This window comes from Leuciscus leuciscus (genome assembly GCF_965113295.1).
Source record: "Leuciscus leuciscus genome assembly, chromosome: 2".
Lineage (NCBI taxonomy): Eukaryota > Metazoa > Chordata > Actinopteri > Cypriniformes > Leuciscidae > Leuciscus > Leuciscus leuciscus.
In genome coordinates, this window is record NC_138726.1 from 8,045,819 (window position 1) to 8,069,170 (window position 23,352).

A 23,352-nucleotide genomic window follows, 5' to 3' on the forward strand; every position below is an offset into this window, starting at 1 on the left:
ATCCGGAGTATTAATAACATTTATTGGTGTCCCATTAGTTTCTACAGGCACCTTTAGTGTTGGATATTGACTGTTGCCTATTGATTTCGCTGCTTGTCACTTGTGTTCAACTTTCATTGACTCAGAACACTTCAAACAAGCCCTCTCATTCACTGACACGCTCTCCACACACACTCTGCATATGTGAGCGCAACACAAGTATCAGTACAACTCGAGCAGGAGGATATTATTCTAAATAGCATCATGATCTGAAATAGAAAATGAAAGCATGTGCTTGACATGTTAGGAAAATAGATCGTTTGCTGCTGTCTTCCATGTCATCCACTGAAATGCTTTCATTTAATCCTTACTAGTTACGAAAGCAGTCGAATACAAACATGTATCACTTTTATTGACTTATTTGTGTTTATAGGAAATGCATGATGACAGCGAATAAGGCATGACATTATTTAATCATTTAAAAATGCTATTAATGTCGCTGGCTGACTGATATGACATCACTGAAATCTTTTCATTGCCTCTTCTATGTAAAATCCAATAAAATATTATATATTAGGCCATCATTCATTCAAGGCATTATTATGTGATTGATTAATGTACAAATATGAGTATTACTTTTAACTTTTCTAAACCACACAAACTATGACAGAAGCGGCATTGAAACTTTACCTACCATTAGAATTTACACTCACATTCATCTCTGTAAACTATAATGTAATTAGGAAAACAATTCACAGTAGAATGTTCATTAAATATGAAGTATTGTATGTCAACAAATTTCATTTGAAATGCAAAAATAAATCAGCAGCTAATGTCCGTATATAAATGAACACGCGGGGAATCAGATACTTAGTGCAGAGCTATTCAGAAATGAATCAAGTTGTATCAACATAGATGAGATTTTCTCATGTCGAAGATGAGTACATGGATTCTCATGCTGGTCCAGGTTTGTTTGTGTTGCTCAGATGCTGGTGAAGCTGGTTAACCAAGAAAGTCTTGCTGGTTATGGCAGTAAAGCGACCAGGGAAAAAGCTTAAAGCAGTGTAAGATGGTTTGCTGCTCTTCCAGTGTGGTTTTCAGTCTTTTTTGACTGGTCAGGCTGGAGGAGATCAGATAAAGACCAGCTTGGTCAGCCAGGGAGGTCATCCTAAACCAGCTTAGACCTATCTTAGACTGGTTTCAGCAAGGTATAGTGAACCAGTTGACCTTAGGACAGTAATTACTCAACCTTGCCCACTGCTTTTCTAGGGCGGGTCCATCAAACGTCTCACGAAACGTTAGAAACGCCAATGATGTGCCTGATAGGAATAAATTACCTCAAATACAGTTGATCATAGAGAAAAACAAAACAAAACTGAATGTACAAGCTATTATATCAGGTTGTGCTGAAACACTAAGGGGCTGTTTACACGACACCGTTTTCAACTAAAAATTTACAACTTTTTTAGCACTTTGGCCGTTTATTTAGTTACACAACAACGGCGTTTTGGGTGCCTGAAAACGCAAACTTTTAAAAACAGGTTTCAAAGTGCAAGTTTTTGAAAACTGTCTCCGTTTAAACAATAAAAACGAATCTCTGAAGACAATGACGTCATACACATGTGTATTATGTTTTTAATCTATAGTGTTTCATCGCCATCTAATGGCCTGGCAGCAGAATACAGCGTTTTCACGAATCCGTGTGAATGGGGATTGTTTTGAAAGTGGTGTCGTCTAAACGCGGAAAACTCAAAAGTAAAACTTCTTAAAAAGTTTTAAGCATATCGTTGTCGTGTAAACGTACCCTAAATGTAAAGGTAGATGATGAGAATATAGTACAATTACATGAGGAAATGTACTCGAGTGTGAAGTCGTCAGACAGATGACATACAAATATCAACACTTACAAAAGAAAAAGGAAAAATGTGAAATGGACACTTTCAGCAGATGTAAATAATGTGTTTTTCTTAAAATAAAGGTAACTTTGGCTGCATACATGTAGTCTTTGTATTCAATGGGGTAAACAAGTGTAAAATGAACACAATGAATGACTGTCATCAGCGTGTTTGCAGAGTTGTAGACAGACAAGCCACAAACAAACAGCAGCCGCCTTTTACAGTTCCTCCTGAACCAAAACAACGAGCTGTGACGTTCTACCCGGAGCTGTTCACGTAGACTCGGATTGATGCATTTCTGTGTCAACACTATCAACGAGTAAATTAATCTGAAGAAGTCAGGTGGTACAACTAGAGCTCTGTAAGATGTTTGTATTCATTATTATTGTAATGTTATATGCTTTGAGACGTGAGGTCATTTAAAGCTGTCCTTCGTCTCGTAGCGCTTTGCAGACTCTGCTGTGCGTGTTAATGTGTTTTGATGGAGGCGTGGCTTTGGAGACGCTCTGAAGGGAGGGTGGGATCTCATGCTTTCAAAGCTAGCTTGCTATTGCTAGCCTCTCTGAAATTGCCTACCCTACCTTTAACCAGTATTGTTGTGGGTCAAATTGAAATAAATGATTCCCCTTTCTAAAAACATCCACCATACTGTATTCCACAATTCCTTTCCTTAGTGCGAATGTAAAGAGTTTAGTTTAAATTTGCAAGTTTAGTAGTTCATGAGGTCTACTGCAGAGCCTGATCCAACACTTGCATTTTTTTAAGATTACTGTGTGGCTTCCGAACAGAGCAAATGAAACTCCATTCACTAGCCTCTCTGAGTTACATATACCATAACAACACCTTTTTTACATAATGTTGGGAATTTGCCCGAAAAGGAGGTTTGTGTGTCACAGACAGTTGAGAAAAATCATGTTTTCCTAGAACTCATCGAGTCAGAAAGGATCCAAGAGATCCGTCCATGTTGTTCCAGGCACTTGCGCTGCCGGTGATCAGGAAGTGCTTTCTTCTTCCTCTGACACTTTCTTCACTGTAAGAAGCAAACAACATTGAAATGTATTTACAGCCAACTCATGAACAAGGTCATTACTGATTTAATGGGCTTCCCAATTAACTAAACAGCCATTATGCACATCATAATAACATTTGTGTGTATATGACATCGGCAAATACATTTTCAAATGCAAATGAGCTTTCATGCTTCTATTCTATTCAAACGGCGTTTCTTTCTCTTTCTCTTGGCTGGCTTTTGTTTCTTCCTACCTCTGCTTTTCATTTCAGAGATCACTGAGGGTCTGAACACTATTGCATGGAAGACGAAAGGTCAAAGGCTACTGATGATATCTACGCCATGTTCCCTAAATATAATGAGCACTCTCATTCTTGAACAGCTCATCAAGGTTTTTAGTCAAGCCTTTTGCTCTCTGTGGAAAACAAATTCAGCTTATTAGCCAAATACGCATCTCTTTTTTGGCCTTGTCTCTGTGGCTGCATGTAAATTTCACCCTTTATTTAAGGAGAAAATCACCGTTGCACGTATTCCCCGAACTCTTCGCTGTCTCCGTCGGACAGCTTAACATATACAATTGGTTTGTCTGCGATTTCAGCGGCATGGCTAATGCGAGACCTTTTGTGCTGTTTAATTCCGGAAGGATAAACAGGCTTGCGCATGCAAAATTATTCAAACACAGATAATTAACCGGGGAAACAATCAGCTGTATGAATAATAATCCACAGTGGTAGACATTATAACTTTTGAGCATGAGAATAAGATGGATGTGAGTACCTTGGGCATGAGCTTATCAAATAAAGCTCGGTAAATGTACCCTGAATGAAATGAGTCAATCATTTTAATGTGTGAGAGAAGCCCTGAGGAGAACAAATAAGCAATCACTGCATCACGCAGGGCGAGCAAATGAACCTGCTGCACAATTAGGCAGGGTCACATTCAGCGAGGGCTGCAAGCACTCCATGTGCTAATGAGATCTGTGCGTGTCAGAGAGAGAGAGAGAGAGAGAGAGTTACCGCCTGAATAAAGAGCTTACAACCAGAGCACTTACGGTGGTATAGATAGCACTTCATTAAGGAAACTTTCACACCAAAGCTTCTGGTGTGAACGGAAGTCGATTTGACGTCAAGAGTTCTTTTTTTTTTCTCTTGGTTATAAAGAGCAACCGTCGAGTTCTCTTCAAAAGGTGGTCTGGGGTGCAATTTATTTGAACTGAGGTACACAGTTGGCAGGAACAGTCTGTTTCAAGTCACAAAAGTGAGCAACTAATTCAGGTGCTGCCTTGTCCATTTAAAGATTTGGTGATGAATACAAAGTGACAAAAAACTGAAAATTGTTACAGTGGAAAAACGTGGGCTTTAGTACTCGCAGCGCTAGTAACGCCAACATACTGGGGTTTGGATTCAAAGGTAAAATGAGAAAAGGGACTAGCGAGGTCAGGGGTGACGTTAGATTTGGACTATGATATGAGATCGCTCCCCGCCAGCATTTCTAAACACCCCCAAAGCTTCACAGTCCTGTAGCTCGTCCTCGGTCAACATTTTATTCAGTAACATTAGGCAGGTTTGATTTATATGCTGTTTAATGTTGATGATTGTGTTATTTTACAAATGCATATGATAACATATGAGATCACTCGTTTCTGCATCTTTTTCACCTGTGTTTTGATCAGGAGATTCTGTACTCATTTAGAAGATGTGTAATAGGGCCCCCTACCGTATAACAGTAAAAACACGTACAGCCGAAAAATTATGTCAATAGCGGGGAAAGAGTTAAACAAAAGCTTGGTAAAAAGTGTACCACATTTGTTGCGCTTGAGACAAACTTCAGGATTTGTAAAGGATTTGTTTTGTCGTAGGGCAGCCTTTGATCACTTTGACGACCAAAGTAGTCTATAGTTTTGACACGAACGCTTAGTGTGAAGTATATGCTTAGCATGCGCGAACACAGTCAGATTACACACACATATTAGAATGTTTCAAGTTTGTCTAGTGTTATTTCTCTCAAGAAGTTATAAGCGATAAAAATGGTTTTGTATAATTTAAACTACACAAAAAATTTTTGGGGAAGTTGTACATAAAAAATGTAAAAAAATGTGCTGTTGTTGTTGTTGCATCTCCATTTGTTTGATCCAGTTTTTTGACTGTGAAACAACGGCCCGAGCCAGTGTTGCCACCTTGTGGTCTAAATAATTAGAGAAAAAAAAAGAAGAAAATCATAGAGCATATGTGAGCTAATGAAATCAACATAATAATAATAATAATAATAATAATAATAATAATAATGCGTTACATTTATATAGCGCTTTCCTGGGTACTCAAAGCGCTTTTACATGGAAGGGGGAATCTCCTCAACCACAATGTGCAGCCTCCACCTGGATGCAGCCATATTGCGCCAGAACGCCCGCCACACACCAGCTTACTGGTGGAGAGGAGACAGTGATGAAGCCAATCAGTATATGGGGATGATTAGGAGGCCATGATGGACAGAGGCCACTGGGCAAATTTGGCCAGGATGCCGGGGTTACACCCCTACTCTTTTTCGAAGGACATCCTGGGATTTTTTGTGACCACAGAGAGTCAAGACCTCGGTTTAACGTCTCATCCGAAGGACGGTGCTCTTTGACAGTATAGTGTCCCCAGTCACTCTACTGGGGCGTTAGGACCCACACAGACCACAGGGTGAGCGCCTGCTGCTGGCCTCACTAACACCTCTTCCAGGAGCAATAGTTTTCCCAGGAGTCTCCCATCCAGGTACTGACCAGGCTCAACCCTGCTTAGCTTCAGTGGGCAACCAGTCTTGGGCTACAGGGTGATATGGCTGCTGGCTATCATAACACGTGCACTTTACACACACCCTAGTGTACACGTAAAAATGTAAGTATACTCAGGGCTTTATTATGACATGCTTATCAATGGGTGATTAATTTGATGAATTTTAGTCTTCTACTAAGTTTAGTCTCCTAATTTTTTTTTTTACATTTACATTTATTCATTTAGCTGACGCTTTTTATCCAAAGCGACTTACAATTGCTATATATGTCAGAGGTCGCACGCCTCTGGAGCAACTAGGGGTTAAGTGTCTTGCTCAGGGACACATTGGTGTCTCACAGTGGATTCGAACCCGGGTCTCTCACGCCAAAGGCATGTGTCTTATCCATTGCACCACCACCCCTATGCAAGTGCAGCCATGCACTTTGAAGCCAAAAAAATGACATTTCGGTATATTTCCGGTACCGCAGTGGAACAAAACAAGCCATGTAGGTTTATGATTTAGTTTGAAGTGCAACACTAAGTTTGAAATTACGTTCCGCACACAGAAAAGTTCTGCATGTGCAGCAGTTAAAACAACGCTGTATTTTTCCGGTACACATGCATGCTGAACCTATAAGGATGTCAGAACATCACGTGACTGATCACCTAGTAAACACTGTCAATTGTGACCAGACTTGTCTGAAAAACAAACCGTTGATTTTGCAAAATGTCTGCCTAGGCTTTTACCCAAGATCTCACTGGGGTCACATTGTACAATGTGACAAGCAACAATCATAAGAGACCAAAAAAAAAGCCTAAAACAGCCTAAAAGTCAGACTGATATTAAGATAAAGAGTGGGAGATGATGTGCAGAGGACAAAAATGAGCTGTGGGCAAAAGGCTGACAGACAGCCGGTAATAAGAGCAGTTAGCAGCAGACAAACACTCAGGTACACCATGAGGAACCCCAACAGGCCCCATGGCGCAGGCTTTCAAAGCAAAGTCAAAGTTATTAAGTATTCAATCATATAAAAGGGAGAGGAAGGCGTGAAAGGTTGCGGACCAAAGCACTTTTGCTCCAGTGCATTAAGAGGCTATGCAGCCGCTCCAAGTCTGCGTGAAAAGAAATAGATTACCTCCCCAGAAGATGGCAGCTTCCCTGTATCCCCCTCCTTTTCTGCTCTTTAATAACTGCAATCTGCTGTGAAAATCTAATCCCAAGTACCATTTACGCTGCACCCAGATAACTTCTGCTTGGAAAAGCGTACAATATGAATATTTCATTCCCTGATATCCAAATAAACATGGCAGGCTTTCCATCAATCAGGGGACGCTGCAAGAAGTGAACTGGAAAGTGGAAATTGCTAATGAATAGCAGGGTTTGGGGGGGAAAGGATGTCTTGTAAAAGCGTCTGTTTTAGTTCTCTTCAAAATGTATACATTAGAGAAAAAAAAAAGAAGCTCAGAGCGCACTGATAAACATCCCTCCCGATGATCTTGATCAAGGCCAGCCATTAAACACGTCCACATATGCCCTCCTCCACAGCGGAATAAACACGGCCATCTTTCCGATGGAGCGACTGAGGCTATTATAAGTTATTTATCACAACAAATCAAGCAGTGATACTGTTCTGTATTTACTAACAGCCGAATCTGCTCATGCAAAGGCCCCTCTTCCCTTCTAGAAAGAGTCCATCCATATATATGTGGCCCCGTACCGGGCTGGATGTCAGGTCTCAGCAGATTTGTAAGGCCACACCTGGCCTAAGAGCTCTAGTAATGACACTTAATGAAAGCTGGGAATCCATGCATGCAGAAGGAGCCTGGCATGTCATAAATAATCCACATGCCTACAAGCCATTTCCTCTCCTATCTATTTATTTGTATTTACTCTGTCTCTCTTAGAGTCCAGAAGGAACTTGGGGTGTCCTAGAAGAACATTAGTTGAGCTTCACTTTGCTACTCAAACTTGGCAAATGGGCAGTGCGCTTGTTGTTTGTCCTTTCAAGTGGTTTCACATTTATTAACAAGAATGTACACTTAAAGGGATAGTTCAAAGGTAAATTCAAAATTCCTAACTTTTATCATTATTTACCCTCATGTTATTACAAATCATACTTTTTTTCTGTAAACTATAAAATAGGTTACACTTTATTTTAAGGTGACGTAGTAACATTGAATTTACTCAAGTACTGAGTAATATTCATTTAACTACATGTACTTATTATAGAGTTACGGTTAGGGTTAGAGTTTGGTTTAGGGTTAGTTGAATAATTTACTGTCATTACTATTGTAAGAACATGTAGTAACGTGTAACTACGTATTTAAATTAAAGTGTTACCAATGATTTTTTTTGAAGAATATCTTGGTCCCTTATTCCCATATAGTTAACTTGAATAAATATGAAAAAAGCACCATAATTAAAGCACCATAAAATGATTTATGGGTCAATAATGGGTCAAAGTAAAGAGTGCCCATTCTGCCCAATCTGCCCATGATGAAGAAAAGGAAAAATCTATTGACAATCTAGTTTAAAACACATGTGCCAAGTTCTTAGAAATCAAAGATATTATTGACAACTAAAACATTTTTTTTTTTTTTTTGAAATAAAATATGTATAAAAACTAAACAAAAATGAGAAATGTTGCTCATATAACTGAAATTCTGTTTCAGCTGAGGTACTAAAATTACTAAATCTAAAACTGAAATAAAAATGAATTAAAGCTAAATAGAAGTATTAAAAACGACAAAAGAACATAAAATTTGTAAAACATTCAAATTAAAGCTGAAAATATACAAATAAATGCTATTAATATATACCATAATAGTATATAAATAAGATAACACTGTTACAAAATACTTGGTATTGATTCCATGTGGTGTGACCATCAAGTGCAAAATATTCATTATACCTTAAATACACACAAGTGCACACATCTTTAATATTTTCATAAAAAGTAAATATCATGAAAGAAGACATTTTTGGGAGTCGCACCACATGACATTTTTAACTGAACTAACCTAGAAATTGAAACAAAAATGGTCAAATGATCTGATATTTTAAGAGACACATAGTCATGAGTGGTCCTATGATATCATTTCCAGTTGTGTTTTATTTTTTTCTGCATGTTGGTTGGACCACATGATTTTTTTGACAAAAAGTTTTTCAAATATTACTGAGCAGTGAAGCAGTTTTCAAGTGTGGCATGACCAAATATCACACACATCAAACCTGATGGAGAACATGTAACACCTTTTGTGTTCCAAGGCAGTCATAGAGGGTTGGAACAACATGAGGAACATTCAATTTTGGGTGAGCTGTTTCCATACGGGAGAACATGCGACCTACAACCTTTGTATGCATTATTAGTCAAGACTCTTTCAAGGGTAACAAGACCAGCTCTTCAACTTCTCTTTGAATAAAACTTCTGAAGTAGTACAACTCTGTAAAGTCAGGCCCTGAGCAGGTCTCTGACTCTCTAGCTCTTGCTCTCTCTATCATCAATAATGGAATAAGGTGGCATGTGGAGCAGGTTCTGGACCTTCAGAACAAACAGGGAGCAGAATGGATTCCACCCTGCAGGACGGGCTCATCAGCACGGTCAACAATGCCTGAATGATTGGGTTCAGAGCCGCAGCTCCAGCCCTCGGCTTCTACCATGGCCAAAGTTCTCAATCATCTCTAAACTTTTCCTTTCCAATTTCACAAGTGTGAATCAGATCAGACCCTATTACAGAGGATAAGCCTGTACCTACAGAGCCGGATCATTCGGCAGCGAGAGGACAGGCACTCCAGAATGAGATGGCTAATGGTGACACGGACCTTCAACTGTGGTTATAGGACACCTTTTCTCTGCATCTGATAGAAATACCAACCTAATCACAACAAAGACGGTCTCGCTGATGCTATGCATGAGGACGGGATAACAGAGAATGGAGGAAGAGAGAAAAAATAATGAAAGGGAGAGGTGTAATAGGAAATGGCCAGCATTGGGTCATTCAGGAAATATAAGAGGAGGAGAAGAAAGATCAAACTGGACAGGCGATTCGAGGCAAAACCTGCATATAAGACCTGTTTATATGGAAGATTGGGGGCAGAATGTGATACGGCCTGTTAGCCACAAAGGTGAATGTTAATATTCACCCAATGACGACTGTAACTATATGAGGTGCTGCGGTTAACATGAAATACACTTGATCATCGCAAATAAAATAAGATGAAAATTATGAAAAATAAGAATGCTACTGGGCAGATGACAAAATATTTTTGGTAACACTTTACAATAAGGTTCATTAGTTAACTACATTAGTTAGCATGAACTAATAATGAACTGCACTTATACAGCATTTATTAATGCTTTGTTAATGCTAATTTCAACATATACTAATACTTTATTAAAATATTGTTAACATTAGTTAATGCACGGTGAACTAACATGATCAAACAATGATTGTGAATGAAAAGTGACTGAAAATGGTGACCAATTACAGGATCTGAGATGTACACTTTCCCCTTACATATTACTATAACATTTAATATAAAATTTAAAGTTGGCATGAAATCAAAATTGATATTTATTTATTAATAGCTATAGCTAGATAACTATTTATTTTAACACGTTACTAGTGTGCATTTATAGAACACCTTGCAAATCTTTGGGGTTGGTAAAATCGGTACGATTTTCAATAAGGCTGCATTTAATTGATAAAAATACAGTGAAAATGTGTCAATATTTCTACAATTTTAAATATATTTTATAAGGTAATTCATTTTTGTGCTGGCAGAGCTGAAAACCGTGATGCATTTTATTTTAGATCAAAAGATCAGAATTGATTTGAAATAGAAATATTTAGAATTTCACATTTTTGAACTGTCTAGTGTAGTGTTCTTCAACCCTGCTCCTGAAGGACCCCCAACACTGCACGTTTTCTTTGTCTCCCTAATCAAACACACCTGATTTAACTCATCTGCTCATTATCACATGGGGGTTGAAGAACACTGGTCTAGTGTATATATTACTTTGTTGACAAATTTTAATAAATCTTTAATCAAAATGTCAAAACTGCTTTCATGACTAGTTCGACATCCATGAGGTACGCAAGGCCACGCTGCAGTTAAGCCAATCGCATTCCTCTATGCAACGCTCACTTTTCAGAAATGCATGCCCCCACCTGTTTTCTTCTTGCTCAAAACTCAGAAAATGCGTCACCATACGGAGTCAAAACTTCCGTTTCATGCCGACTTCAACTTAGAAATTGATGTCGATTTAAAAAAAAAAAAACTATGGACGTGCGCTGGAGTGTGTTAGGACTTTACCTTCAGTCGCTCTGCTTCCATTCTCTCTGCTTTCAGCCTCCTGATTTCCCCATGTAAACCCTTCACATTCTCCTGAAGGTGACTGCATGAAAACAGGACAAACATTACAGCCAAATCCCATTTCACACAAGCGCACCCATTTCTCCATATGTTTGCATGCACATTCCCTTCTACTTGGAGCTAAAGTCCATGTTTGTACACACTGGGAGCTGAGAGGAGCCAACGTTGGACAGGGTGAGCGGGGCTTACTCTCTCTCAGCTGTCAGGTGGATGATCTTCCTGCTCTGGTCTTTGATCTTGAGTGCCAGTTTCTCATTAGTGTGCCTGGAGAGGAGCAGGGGCACAGATAATGGGCTGCAGTGAGGAAGCTGTGAGCTGCTGTCACAATCAACCATGATGCTGAATGATAATGATATAGCCATTATAACACTGGATGCTAAAGTTCTGATGCGCCACAGACACGTTCTATACTCCGTAAATATATATACTGATTCCAACACTGTAATATGTGATACAATCTGTGACATGTTATGCAGTAAGAAGCCAGATTTGATGTTATGTAAGGGGAAACACACAGCTCATTATTGCAAAACAAACACCATAAGGGTAGGTATGATGGAGTTTATTTTACAATACTGACTGTACAATATGCCGTTGATTACATGGTTCCCTACAAAATAGATAATATTTACAATGAAGTATTGAATTGAGTTAATAATGTGAGAAGATGGAGGTGGAGGGATACCAGAGACATTAAACTAGATACACTGTAAAAACTTTACATGTGCTTTTTTACAAAATGTGCTTTTTTTTTATTTATTTTTTTTATTTCTCGTATTTTAATTTTTAGTTGAAGTTTTAGTAATGTTAGGACAACTTCATCAAATTTTGTTGAGGCATATATATATATATATATATATATATATATATATATATATATATATATATATATATATATATGCATTAAATTGATTTAAAAAAAACAGTAAAGACATTCACAATGTTACAAAATAAATGCTGTTCTTTTGAACTTTCTATTCATCAAAGAATCCTGAAAAAATGTAGAATGATGTCCAAAAAAAAAAAAAAAAAAAAGCATCACAATTGTTTATATATATATATTTATTCTTAACAATTAAAAGAAATAAGTTTTATATCAGCTCAATTTCAATTACTGAAAATAATTCTTAATAGTTTTAGTTCACAATAACGATATAACTGCTTGGGATTATTAATTGTATACTTTAGTGGTCATTATGCTACACTATTTGCCAGTAGAATAATTGTAGAGTAATCAACCAATCAGAATCAAGTATTCCAGACACCTGTGTGTTTAGCTTTTTAGACTTACAAAAAGGTGCTGTGGTAAACCAGAAGGCAATATCGAGGTACTGAATGATTACATGTCTTACTTTTGCTCCTTTACCCATTGGTTCACATTGGTCACGACTAGTTGACTTTCCCTGTGAAGTCGAGAGCTGTCACTCCGTGCGTCTCCTAAGCACTGCCGCAAAACATCCACCTCACACACAGCTGCGTTATATTTCTGATACACACTGTCCATCTGTGAGTGCAGAGCCTCAACCTGCACATGAAGAGATGAATAAACACAAACAGCAGAATGATGTGAATGGTGTCAGGACACTGTGGCTGACCTGAGATAGTTTATCAGTGTAGTTCTCTCTGAGAGCGGCCGTCTCCCTCTTCAGCAGCAGCACCTCCTCCTCTCTGTCCCGCAGGACGGTCATGTGCTCCTGTGTCCACTGCTGAGAGCGGGACAGCTGTGTGTGCAGCTCCGCCAGTCGCCTCTCACTCGCACGAGCCTGACGGGACAGACGGAGAGAGAAACTAGGTTAAGTTTAGCTGATGTTAAAATCTCAAATATAATATATATATATATATATACATACATGTATGAGGGGAATATGACTACACATTAGCCATTTATTTGTTGACTTTTCCAGACAGCATGGCTCTGTGTTAGTTTCAAAACACTGCTTTGGTTTTGTTTTTTGAAAGAAATTAATACTTTTATTCATCAAGGATGCATTCAATTCATCAGAAGTGACAAAAGAGACATTCACAATGTTACAAAATATTTCTATTTCAAATAAATGTTGTTCTTTTGAACATTCTATACATCGAAGAATCCTGAAAAATTGGATCACGATTTCCACAAAAATATTAAGCAGCACAATTGTTTTGAACAATAATAATAATAATTGTTTCTTGAGCAGCAAATCAGCATATTAGAATGATTTCTGAAGGATCATGTGACACTGAAGACTGGAGTAATGATGCTGAAAATTCAGATTTGCATCACAGGAATAAATTACATTTGAAAATATATTCAGATACAAGACAGTTATTTTAAATTGCAATAATATTTCACAATATTACTAAATAATACAAATAAATTAAATGTTATTGTATTTTTGATAAAATAAACATCTTGCTATAATATACTGTTGCAGTTTATATATAATCTCTCTCTATATATAAATTTGGAATAATTAAGATTTTAAAATATACTACAATGAACAGCTTTATAGCAACTAAGTAACGTATTCCTGTAATAATAATTCAATGTCATCTTTTTACTGTTTTTTTAATCAAATAAATGCAGCCTTTGTGAGCATAAGAGACTTATTTTAAAAACATTTAAAAAAAACAAAAAAAACTTTTGAACAGTTGTGTATGCACACGCACACACACACGCACACACACACACCCACACATTGTGGTTTCATGGGGACTTTCCATAGACAGTCATAGCCATAGATGATTTTTAAACTGCACAAACTGTATATTCTGTCCCCTCACACTAACCCATCACAGAAAATATTCTGCATTTTCACATTTTTTAAAAGTTGTTTTCCTTTTTAAGGGGTTGGTCCTCAAGGGGTTAAAAAAATGTCCCACAAGGACAAGGATTTCAGATATTACCATCTTTGTGGGGACATTTTATCCCCATAACATAGGGTTTACCAGGCCACACACACGCACGCACATTTGGGGGTATATAATATGTTGATAATATTCCTCTGCAGGCAAAGAACACAATATATATAAGCGTTGACAATCTTCAGCTGCGTTAAAATCTCTATCCCTCAACAAATCACTATTACACTCTTATAATATATATTACTATATACTCTTACTATATATACTCTTATGGCAAATCTATAGCAGCTCACACAATTTTACCTCATATGAGTTGAGATCTCAGGTTTTCAGCATATGAGAATTCAGCTTAAATTAAAAGGCAGGCTAGTTTCATGGCTAGTAACGCTGTCAGTGTGCAAGATGGTGGAGCGCAGTGACCTTTACCCAGAGCGCACACACTGCAGACGAGAGCTAATAAAAGGTGGTAAAGAAAAGGAGAAAGACAATTAAAATGCTGTGCGAGAGTGTGTGTGTGTGTGTGTGTAAGTGGGTTATGATGTAGTCACCTGTGCAGCTTTATATCCAACTCTAATCCCTCTGTGATCCCACACACACTCAAATGAGATTCTCGACTCATCAGTTTCTTCAATTCACACCTGATTTATAAACGGGGGCTGGAGTATATTTGCAAACACACACACACACACGCTTACGCAACCATAATTATGTGCCAGGCAGACAAACACACACACAGAAATGATAGCCGCCTTTATTCTGGCGTCTGTCTCGCCCCGCTTCCCCGCATGCTGCGTTCCACACGACTGGCGAGAATCATTACTGGCCTTCCTCTGATACGGCTGCAGAACCAACAGCAATTATTTTTAAAAGCCAGAGCTGAAAACAGACAACCGATGCACAACACGCGCATAATCATTATTTCTGCAGTCCGACCGGTGGCGCGGTGTGTGTATGTTTGTGTGTGCATGTATACATTAGGGCCTGGACAGTGTGCAGACACTTTATTTTTTTATTTTTCAGTTTTATTGTTATCCTGCAGAGTTTGCTGACCATAAAATGACGAGGACGGTTATCCAAAACCAATTAGAGTTACCCTACAACACTGACAGCACTTAAAGAATGAGAGTGAGTGGTTTAAATAACTCTACTGTCTGCAGGAGCACTGCAGTTTTGCACACATTTCAGGTACTTCAGGATGAAGTGTCACAGAGGGGTTTGACAAAGTCAGAGAACTCCATACTTATGAACATCATTGTTGGTTCTGGAACAACATTCTCATCAACGGATCAGGTTTTAGGATTAGGTTTGGGTTTGTGGTTTCAAAAACATTATTATTAGCCAACCATTTCACTATAAATTACTTAAGGTACTTAAAAGGATAGTTCACCCAAAAATTCTGTCATCATATACCAGTAGCGGTTTTTGGCACGGGCGAACCGGGCAATCGCCCGGGGCGGCATTTTGGGGGGGGGGGGGGAGCGGTTTTCTATTATCTATCATTTCACTCTGTGGGGAATTGGCAAATTTGCGCCCCCTGCAGCTGCAGGCGCCCCTGCTTGCTGAGAAGATGCCGTGCACAGAAGCTGTTTGTTTGAGAAGGGGAAAGGGGAGGAGGCGCGGAGGCGCGGGCGCGGATGACAGTTCACCTCTGGGTCTCTCCCAAATGGAACGGACAAGGGGGAGACGGGGGATCCATATAGTTATCTAAGTCAGTCACACCTCGACTTTCTTCCACATAACGTACATTTCATTCATAATATTATAAATACAGGCCTCTATATTTCCTGCACATTTTTGTTTTTCTGAATTGTCTGAATGGCTAATAAAAATAGGTAATACAAAACGATTACTTGGTCACCACCACCAAGGTGAATTGGTTTAGTCTTGACTTCTGGTCGTGACTCGTCGTGAGTGACAGTTGGTCTGGGGGGGGATCAGGGGAAATCTGTTGAGATGGACAAGAAAGGTCAAAGCCATCAGGTGCCCAATTTAGAAACGAGCGAAAGATAAAGGTATGCAGCTATGTTTTCTCTGTATGATTACGGTATCCATGTCATGAATGAAGGGGCAATTTTAATTGGTGGGTATAACTCTTTATTTGTTAGCCTTTTTGCTATGATTCTTGCTATGCTTAACAATAATTCGGTTTTAACTCAAACACGAGATCTAATTTCACCATAATATTGTGCTTTGCAACAAAACTGTTACAAGTTCAGTTATTACACTGCAAAAAATGAATAAATAAATACAAATGCTCGAAGGGGGTCTCGCCCAGGGTGTAATTCAATGTAGAACCGCCACTGTCATATACTCATCCTCATGTCATTCCAAACCCAGAAGTGTTTAGAAGATGAAAATGAATAAAGTCTTATTGGGTTTTGGAATGACATGAGTAAATGATAACAGAATTAATAGTTATTAGTCATTATCTTAGAATGCATTTACAAATCCACATTGAATTTTGGTACACTCATCACACATAATTAAAATTAATATGGCCTGCAAATAAATAAATAAAAGCAGGTAACACTTTATTTTACAGTGTCGTTGTTATACATGTTAGAAGTAATTACTACAGTAAATTATACATAATTGCAAGCAGCTAACCCTAAACTAAAACCTACTAATCCTAACCCTATAGTAAGTACATGTAGTTAATCAATATCGCTCAGTACTTAATTGTATAATTACACTGTAACAAGGATTCGCTAAAATAGTGTGACTTAAGAGCAATTTCAGATGACTTCATTATGTAAGGATTTAAATATAAAATTACCATTTCATATACATATTTATATATATATTTGTATTGCATACTTATGATGTTAAAATAGGTTTCTATTTTGATTTAGCTAATAATGCATTTAATTTTACATTTAATTAAATGAATGAATGAAAAGTTCTTATGACATTAATTCATTTTAATTTTCACACCCATATGTGCAATATTTGATGAAAAATGACAATGTCAATTGAAATGCAGTAGTACATTGCCACTTTACATATTACCCCGGTATTTTTGCATATTCTTTTTCTAATTAAATGAAGACCATACATATACATCTACTATACAAAGCTGCAAAAAACATCAGTAATTACACAAGTGGCTGATGTTCATGTAGATAAGAAAGTATAGCAATACTCGGGAGATAATGGCTTAGATTCCCAGGGAATGCATGAACTAATAATACAAATGTATACAATGTTGAATACAATGTAAATTGCTTTGGATAAAAAAACGTGTATCCCAATATCTTACCTCCTCCTGAGAGCTCCTGCTCTCACTGTGCACTCTCTGTAGATCTGCACTCATCTGTGTGACTCGCTCGTCCTGAGCCTTCTTCTCCTCCGTCAGCTGGGTCAGGCACTGCTGCAGACGGGCCTGCTCACTCCTCTGGGACGCCACCTCTCCACTGTACTCCGCCAGCTACAACACGCAGAACGCATGTTGAGATTTGTGTGTTAGGAGCGATCACGTTGTCTGTGTCAGTAGAAGAGATCGTACCAGCTCCATATACTCTTTATGAGTGGCCTGTGCTGTGCCGAGCTCCAGTCTCAGCTCTCTGCCTCTCTGATCGGCCTCGGCTGCCTCTCGTACCCCCTGACGCCACTTCTCCCGCTCCTGCTCCAGATCCAGCTTCAGTCTGGACACTGTAGCCTGCAGACTGCTCATCTGAGCCAAAGAGCACTTATCATACACTACCGCTCAAAAGTCTGGAGTCAGTATGAATTTCTACACTGCAAGGATGCATTAAATGAATCAAAAGTGACAGTAAAGACATTTATCATTTCAAATGTTCGTCAAAGTTCAAAAATCCTGTTCATAAATCCGATTCATCGAGTGTTTTCGACATTGATAATAATGAAGTTAGAAAATATTTCAATAGGACTTACAGTATTTATTAATATTAAGTTAAACATTAAGTTAATGTTAGTTAATGAAAATACCACTGTTCATTGTTAGTGCATGTTAGCTCGGGTTCAATAAAGAATACTGACAGATTCAACTTTTGATTTTATTAATGTATTAGTAAATGTTGAAAATAACACGAACTAAGATTAATAAATGCTTTAAAAGTTAGTAATAAATGTAGTTAACTAATCTTAACAAAGGAAAATTTATTGTAAAGTGTTATAAACCAAGATTTCACCACAGAATCCTGACATTTTTTTTTTTACCATGGTTTCCACAAAAATATTAAGCAGCAACACTGTTTTCAACATTGATTATGATAATAATAATAATAATTATTATTATTATTTTTGTTTCTTGAGCAGCAAATCAGCATATTAGAATGATTTCTGAAGGATCATGTGACACTGAAGACCGGAGCTTAATATCCTCAGTTCTCATCCTGCTGGATCTGTCTGCTGCCTTTGACACAGTTAACCACCAGATCCTCCAGTCAATCCTAAAGATGAAGGGCATCTCGGGGACCGCACTCCAACGGTTCAAGTCTTACCTCTCAGGTAGGTCCTTTAGGGTGTCGTGGAGGGGTGAAGTGTCTAAGACCCAACATCTAGCTACTGGTGTGCCTCAGGGCTCAGTGCTTGGACCACTTCTCTTCTCCATCTACATGACATCACTAGCATCTGTGACTCAGAAACATGGCTTTTCCTATCACTGCTACGCTGATGACACACAACTCTACCTCTCATTCCAGCCTGATGATCCAACGGTAGCTGCTCGCATCTCGGCCTGCCTGACAGACGAAGGACAACCACCTTCAACTAAACCTTGCGAAGACAGAGCTACTTGTGTTCCCGGCCAACCCAACACTACACCACAACTTCTCCATTCAGCTTGGTTCGTCATCTATAACTCCATCAAGGTCAGCCAGGAACCTTGGAGTTGTGATTGATGATCAATTGAACTTCACAAACCACATTGCTACAACTCCCCGGTCCTGCAGATTTGCCTTACACAACATCAGGAGGATCAGCCCTTCCTATAAGAGCAGGCTACACACCGCTTGTTCTATCGAGACTGGACTATTGTAATGCTCTCCTGGCAGGTATTCCAGCTTGCACTGTCAAACCTCTGCAACTGATCAACTGAGACAAAATGCTGCAGCTAGAGTGGTCTTTAACAAGCCGAAGAGAGCACACGTCACTCCTCTCCTCCAAAATTGCACTGGTTGCCAGTTACCGCTCGCATCAAATTCAAAACACTGACGTTTGCCAACAGAGCAGACTGGCTCTGCTCCCTCCTACCTAAACTCATTACTGCAGACTTACGTGCCATCCAGAAACTTGCGCTCCTGCAAGTGAACGTCGTCTTGTGGTGCCATCTCAAAGAGGCACAAAATCTCTTTTTCTGGTCTGTTCCCTGCTGGTGGAATAATCTGCCTAACTCAACCAGAGCGGCTGAGTGTGTAGCCATTTTCAAGATTCGGCAACACTTGATCCATTAATACTGACACTTTCTCTTTTCTTCTATATCTATTTATAAAAATAAATAAAAATATTACATGTACTGCGTTAGATTAAACTGAGAAGGGTCTTAGCACTTGCATATTGTTGTCCTACTGTTAGTTTAACTGCTTCTATTGTTCTCATTTGTAAGTCGCTTTGGATAAAAGCGTCTGCTAAATGAATAAATGTAAATGGAGTAATGATGCTGAAAATTAAGCTTTGCATCACAGGAATAAATTACATTGTAAAATATATTAAAATAGAAAACAGTTGTTGTAAATTGTAATACTATTTCACAATATTACTGTTTTTACCATATTTTTGGTCAAATAAATGCAGCCTTGATGAGCAGAAGAGATTATTTTTAAAAACATAAAGAAATCTTGTGAACCCCAAACTTTTAACATTAGTGTAGACCATCATAAAATATCACAAGACATAATTTTCAAAAAATTCCTTTTCCCAGGTTAATCAATATGGCCAACTTTGACCCTACTAACTCATAGTCCAATGATCAAGCACCAGTTTGTATCAGCTTCGGAAGGGTTAGAAATCATGTCGTCAGCAGTTTGGACTAGCATATTAATATGTGGCGTTCCCGTAATACCTGTTGGTGGTGTTTTTGCTCCTGGTCATCTCTGGTCTCCAGTTGTCTCCTGCACAGTTGAAGCTGAGTCTGGCAGTTCAGTCCTTCCTCCTGCAGTCTGTGTGTGAAGAGCTGCAGATCCTGGTGTGTGTTTATAAGCCTCTCCTGTTCACACAGCTACACAAACAGAGAAGGCCAGCTGACAATCACATTCTTTAATGATGTTCTTTATCTATATCTATATTCAGGTTTACCTTTCATTTGTTTTAATATTACTGTTTATTGCCATTGTGAACAAATGTTGCGTTTTGGGAGGGGGAAAAATCTTATTTTTCAGAACTTTTCAATGTGAAGTACATTATTAGGATTTTTTTTGTTCCATTATTAGTAGTTCCCAATGGTGGGCAAAGTTTCTGAACAATGAACAGGCATTGTTGATGTGTAAATGTATTAATGTAATTCATTCTTTCTTGCTGACATCAGAAATCCAAGGATTTCGGAAAGTACAAAAGTTTTCAACTTTGATTAATTTAATTTGACAAGTAAATGTCGAGATGTTATTTTCATCAAGAGGTGCATCAATTTCTGGTCTCCTCCAGCACTTCCCAAAGACTTTCAATGAATTTAAGGTCTGACTTTTTTAAGAAATGAAAATCTACACACACTCCATCAATTAGGTTTAGAAGAACTGTTTCCAAACATATAACATGCTAGAAACATAATAATCACTGCAATAATGATCCACTCATAGACTCTTAAGCATTTGCCTATTTAAATCCAAACAGCGACTTTTTTTTTTTTGGCCAGGCAGTGTATGAGTAGAATGTAAAAGATAATGATCACATATTGGCAATATATTGAGAAAAGTCTTTCAACACAAGAACTTACTATCTTTTACAGTCTACTCATGTTTGGGAAGACATCAAGTGTTCAAAACTTCCATTAGGGAAGAGAAACAGTGACCATCTTCAATTTTCCAATACAGAAGTTTAAGGAAAATGCGTTGTTATGCTTCTTCAAATCAAACACCAGTGTTCACATGGCATCCTCAGCTTGACTTTTGAAAAATTAAAAACCTGGGGCCTCATTTATAAAACTTTGCGTAGGATTTGCGTCAGAAGTGGCGTACGGATGAAACATAGGACCTGCGTTCGCACAGAAATATTCGGATTTATAAAACCGTGCACATCCTACGCAGTTTTCCCTTAATAAATCACAATCAATTCTAAATGTAGCGCAGCTTTTGCGGCTTCATGTCACGCCCATAGTTGCCCATAAATAGTCCGTGAAACGCCCACAAGTTAGTCCGTTAAACGCCCACTCAATGTGAAGTAGAAATTATCGTTGGCGAGGTGGAAAAGAGGAGTAAAATGCCATATAAATATAAATACCAATTATTGTGTAGAGAGCGGCGTACGCCTTCTTTTGTGCGTATGCAACGTTTATAAATGAGGTCCCAGAACACCAGGCAAACACGCAGCTACTTCACGCATTAATCCATATTGATATCGTCCTGGAAAGGTGAAGTAGGCTTTTCTTGATTTACTGAAAAGCGTGATATTGGAATTTGTGCACCTTCCATAGTCATGTGTTAATTAATGAACTCTCATGCGCAAAGAAGAAGACAGCATAAGCTGCGCTCAACAAGTGACAAAAATAATACCAGTTTGAAAACAGCCATTGCATTTTACATGATCAATCAATCAATTATAGTAAACATTTATTTTTTATTTTAAACAACCATAAATATGGGGGACCGGACATGTAAATGAGGGGGCCTAGTCCCCCCCACAGGCCCCACTGTGGCTACGCTACGGCATTAAACACTTTTAGTTTCAAAAGATCAAGGCATTTATGAATCCTCATGATATAACCTGTAATAGTGCAGAGCACAGATAAACTGTGAGCTCCACGGCTGACATATTCACTCAGATGGCTCATACTCCTGCATGACAGATATTAAACTGGGATTAGGGAGATTAATTTGAAACTGTTACTGAGCAAGAGACTTTTGCATCAGATCTATGAAAGTTTCTAAATATAGAAAAGTAAATTTACAACTAGAGTGAATAGCTTTGCTTCAGACTAACATCTCTTCAGCACCGAGAGAAGCAATAAAATCATATTTCCTCATGATCTGTACACGTTTGCAACATTTAAATTATATCATAACTTTGGGGGTGCTAAATTAATTTTCAGTTGAAAACAAAATGATTTGGTTGACATTTTTTTCCGAAAATGTTCACCGTGTTCACGCCATTACACAGTGGTGTGCAAATGTCTGAGGCCACAATGAAAATTAAGACTAATTAAGTCTAATTTAAACCTAACAAATAAAGTTTTAGAATTCAATGGATTTAAAACAAAGAAAAAATATGATGTAAAATAAAGAAGAAACATTGAATATTCAGCAAATGTGTGACACTGACCATATGAACTGACGGTAAGATGTTCTTGAAGCACAAGATGGATTATTCTCAGATCATGCTGGATATCACGATCATCAGGTTTTACACGAACATGTGAAGCTTGTGTTCTTCCACAAAGCCAAATACACACATGAGAATGCATCCACCATATACACACACATGCAAGCTTGCACCGTTCCTCAGGCACACAGTAATCAATACAGGGGATCATGTCCTTACAGAGGGCTTGGTGAAGCACTTTTGCTTAATAATCCTGCCGTTTAAAGCCCTGAATCAGTGTAGGACGAGTGTGAAATGGCTCTCACCTTAGTCTGCAGGGCTGAGAGGGTCTCTCTGCTGATGTCCAGCTCATCCTGGATCTGCTGTTTCTCCTGCTGGAGTCTCCCAGCTTCATGTTGAGCGTTGAGCACATCCGATCTGCTGCTGCTGGCCTCTGCTCTCAAGCGCTCTACCAGCCTCCTGTAGAGGAGAACATGAGTCTTATTTCAGCAAAGTCCCTTCTCCATCAGTCCTGACATGAGAGCACTATAAAGGAGCAACAGGTGTGTGGATGAAATCACCACACCATCCTGTTGGTCAGCAGTGTATGGTGTTTTTCATGTAGGGCCTGTTTTACTATGTGTTTTGGTTGATCGGATCACAAGTGGACGACGCTAAATACAGGAGTAAACGGGGTCTAAAACGTTTTGAGCTTGTCCATTTTCGACCACTTCCAGAGGTAATCGAAAACACATTTGACCGGATTGCTTTCGGAGTGTAAATGCTCATGTGGTCAAAAGCATTCAAACTCTCTGCCTACTGACCTAATGTGTAAACATTATGGGAAGCGCTCTAGCCAGAGGGGATTTAAACTTTGTTGGCTGAAGACCCAAGTTTGGTTTGAAGACGAAAAACGTACCAAGCACAATGTTCTAACACGCACTCGGTGTTCGGCGTGGTCTTGCGGCTGTCAGAGCAGAAACTAAAGCTGATGCTCTCCATATGTTTTTCCGTTGTGTCCAGGCAAGTTCATATCTAAATTGCACAAGCTTATTTTGTCCATTAGATCGAAAGATCTGAAAAAGC

General features: G+C 38.6%; 1 protein-coding gene across 1 annotated transcript in view; it reads right to left on the reverse strand.

Annotated features, from left to right (window-relative positions):
* Positions 1-233: 233 nt before the first annotated feature.
* The window catches only part of pmfbp1 (polyamine modulated factor 1 binding protein 1), a 220,747-nt gene continuing 197,628 nt past the window's right edge, over positions 234-23,352 (reverse strand). Inside the window, exons 23-31 of the mRNA XM_082161301.1 lie at positions 22,593-22,746; positions 19,880-20,035; positions 17,363-17,530; positions 17,117-17,284; positions 12,609-12,776; positions 12,366-12,538; positions 11,203-11,277; positions 10,954-11,035; positions 234-2,904 (exon numbers count right to left, since the gene is read on the reverse strand). Coding sequence (XP_082017427.1) covers positions 2,902-2,904; positions 10,954-11,035; positions 11,203-11,277; positions 12,366-12,538; positions 12,609-12,776; positions 17,117-17,284; positions 17,363-17,530; positions 19,880-20,035; positions 22,593-22,746 — 1,147 coding nt within the window. The 3' untranslated portion in view covers positions 234-2,901. The remainder of the gene's footprint in view (positions 2,905-10,953; positions 11,036-11,202; positions 11,278-12,365; positions 12,539-12,608; positions 12,777-17,116; positions 17,285-17,362; positions 17,531-19,879; positions 20,036-22,592; positions 22,747-23,352) is intronic.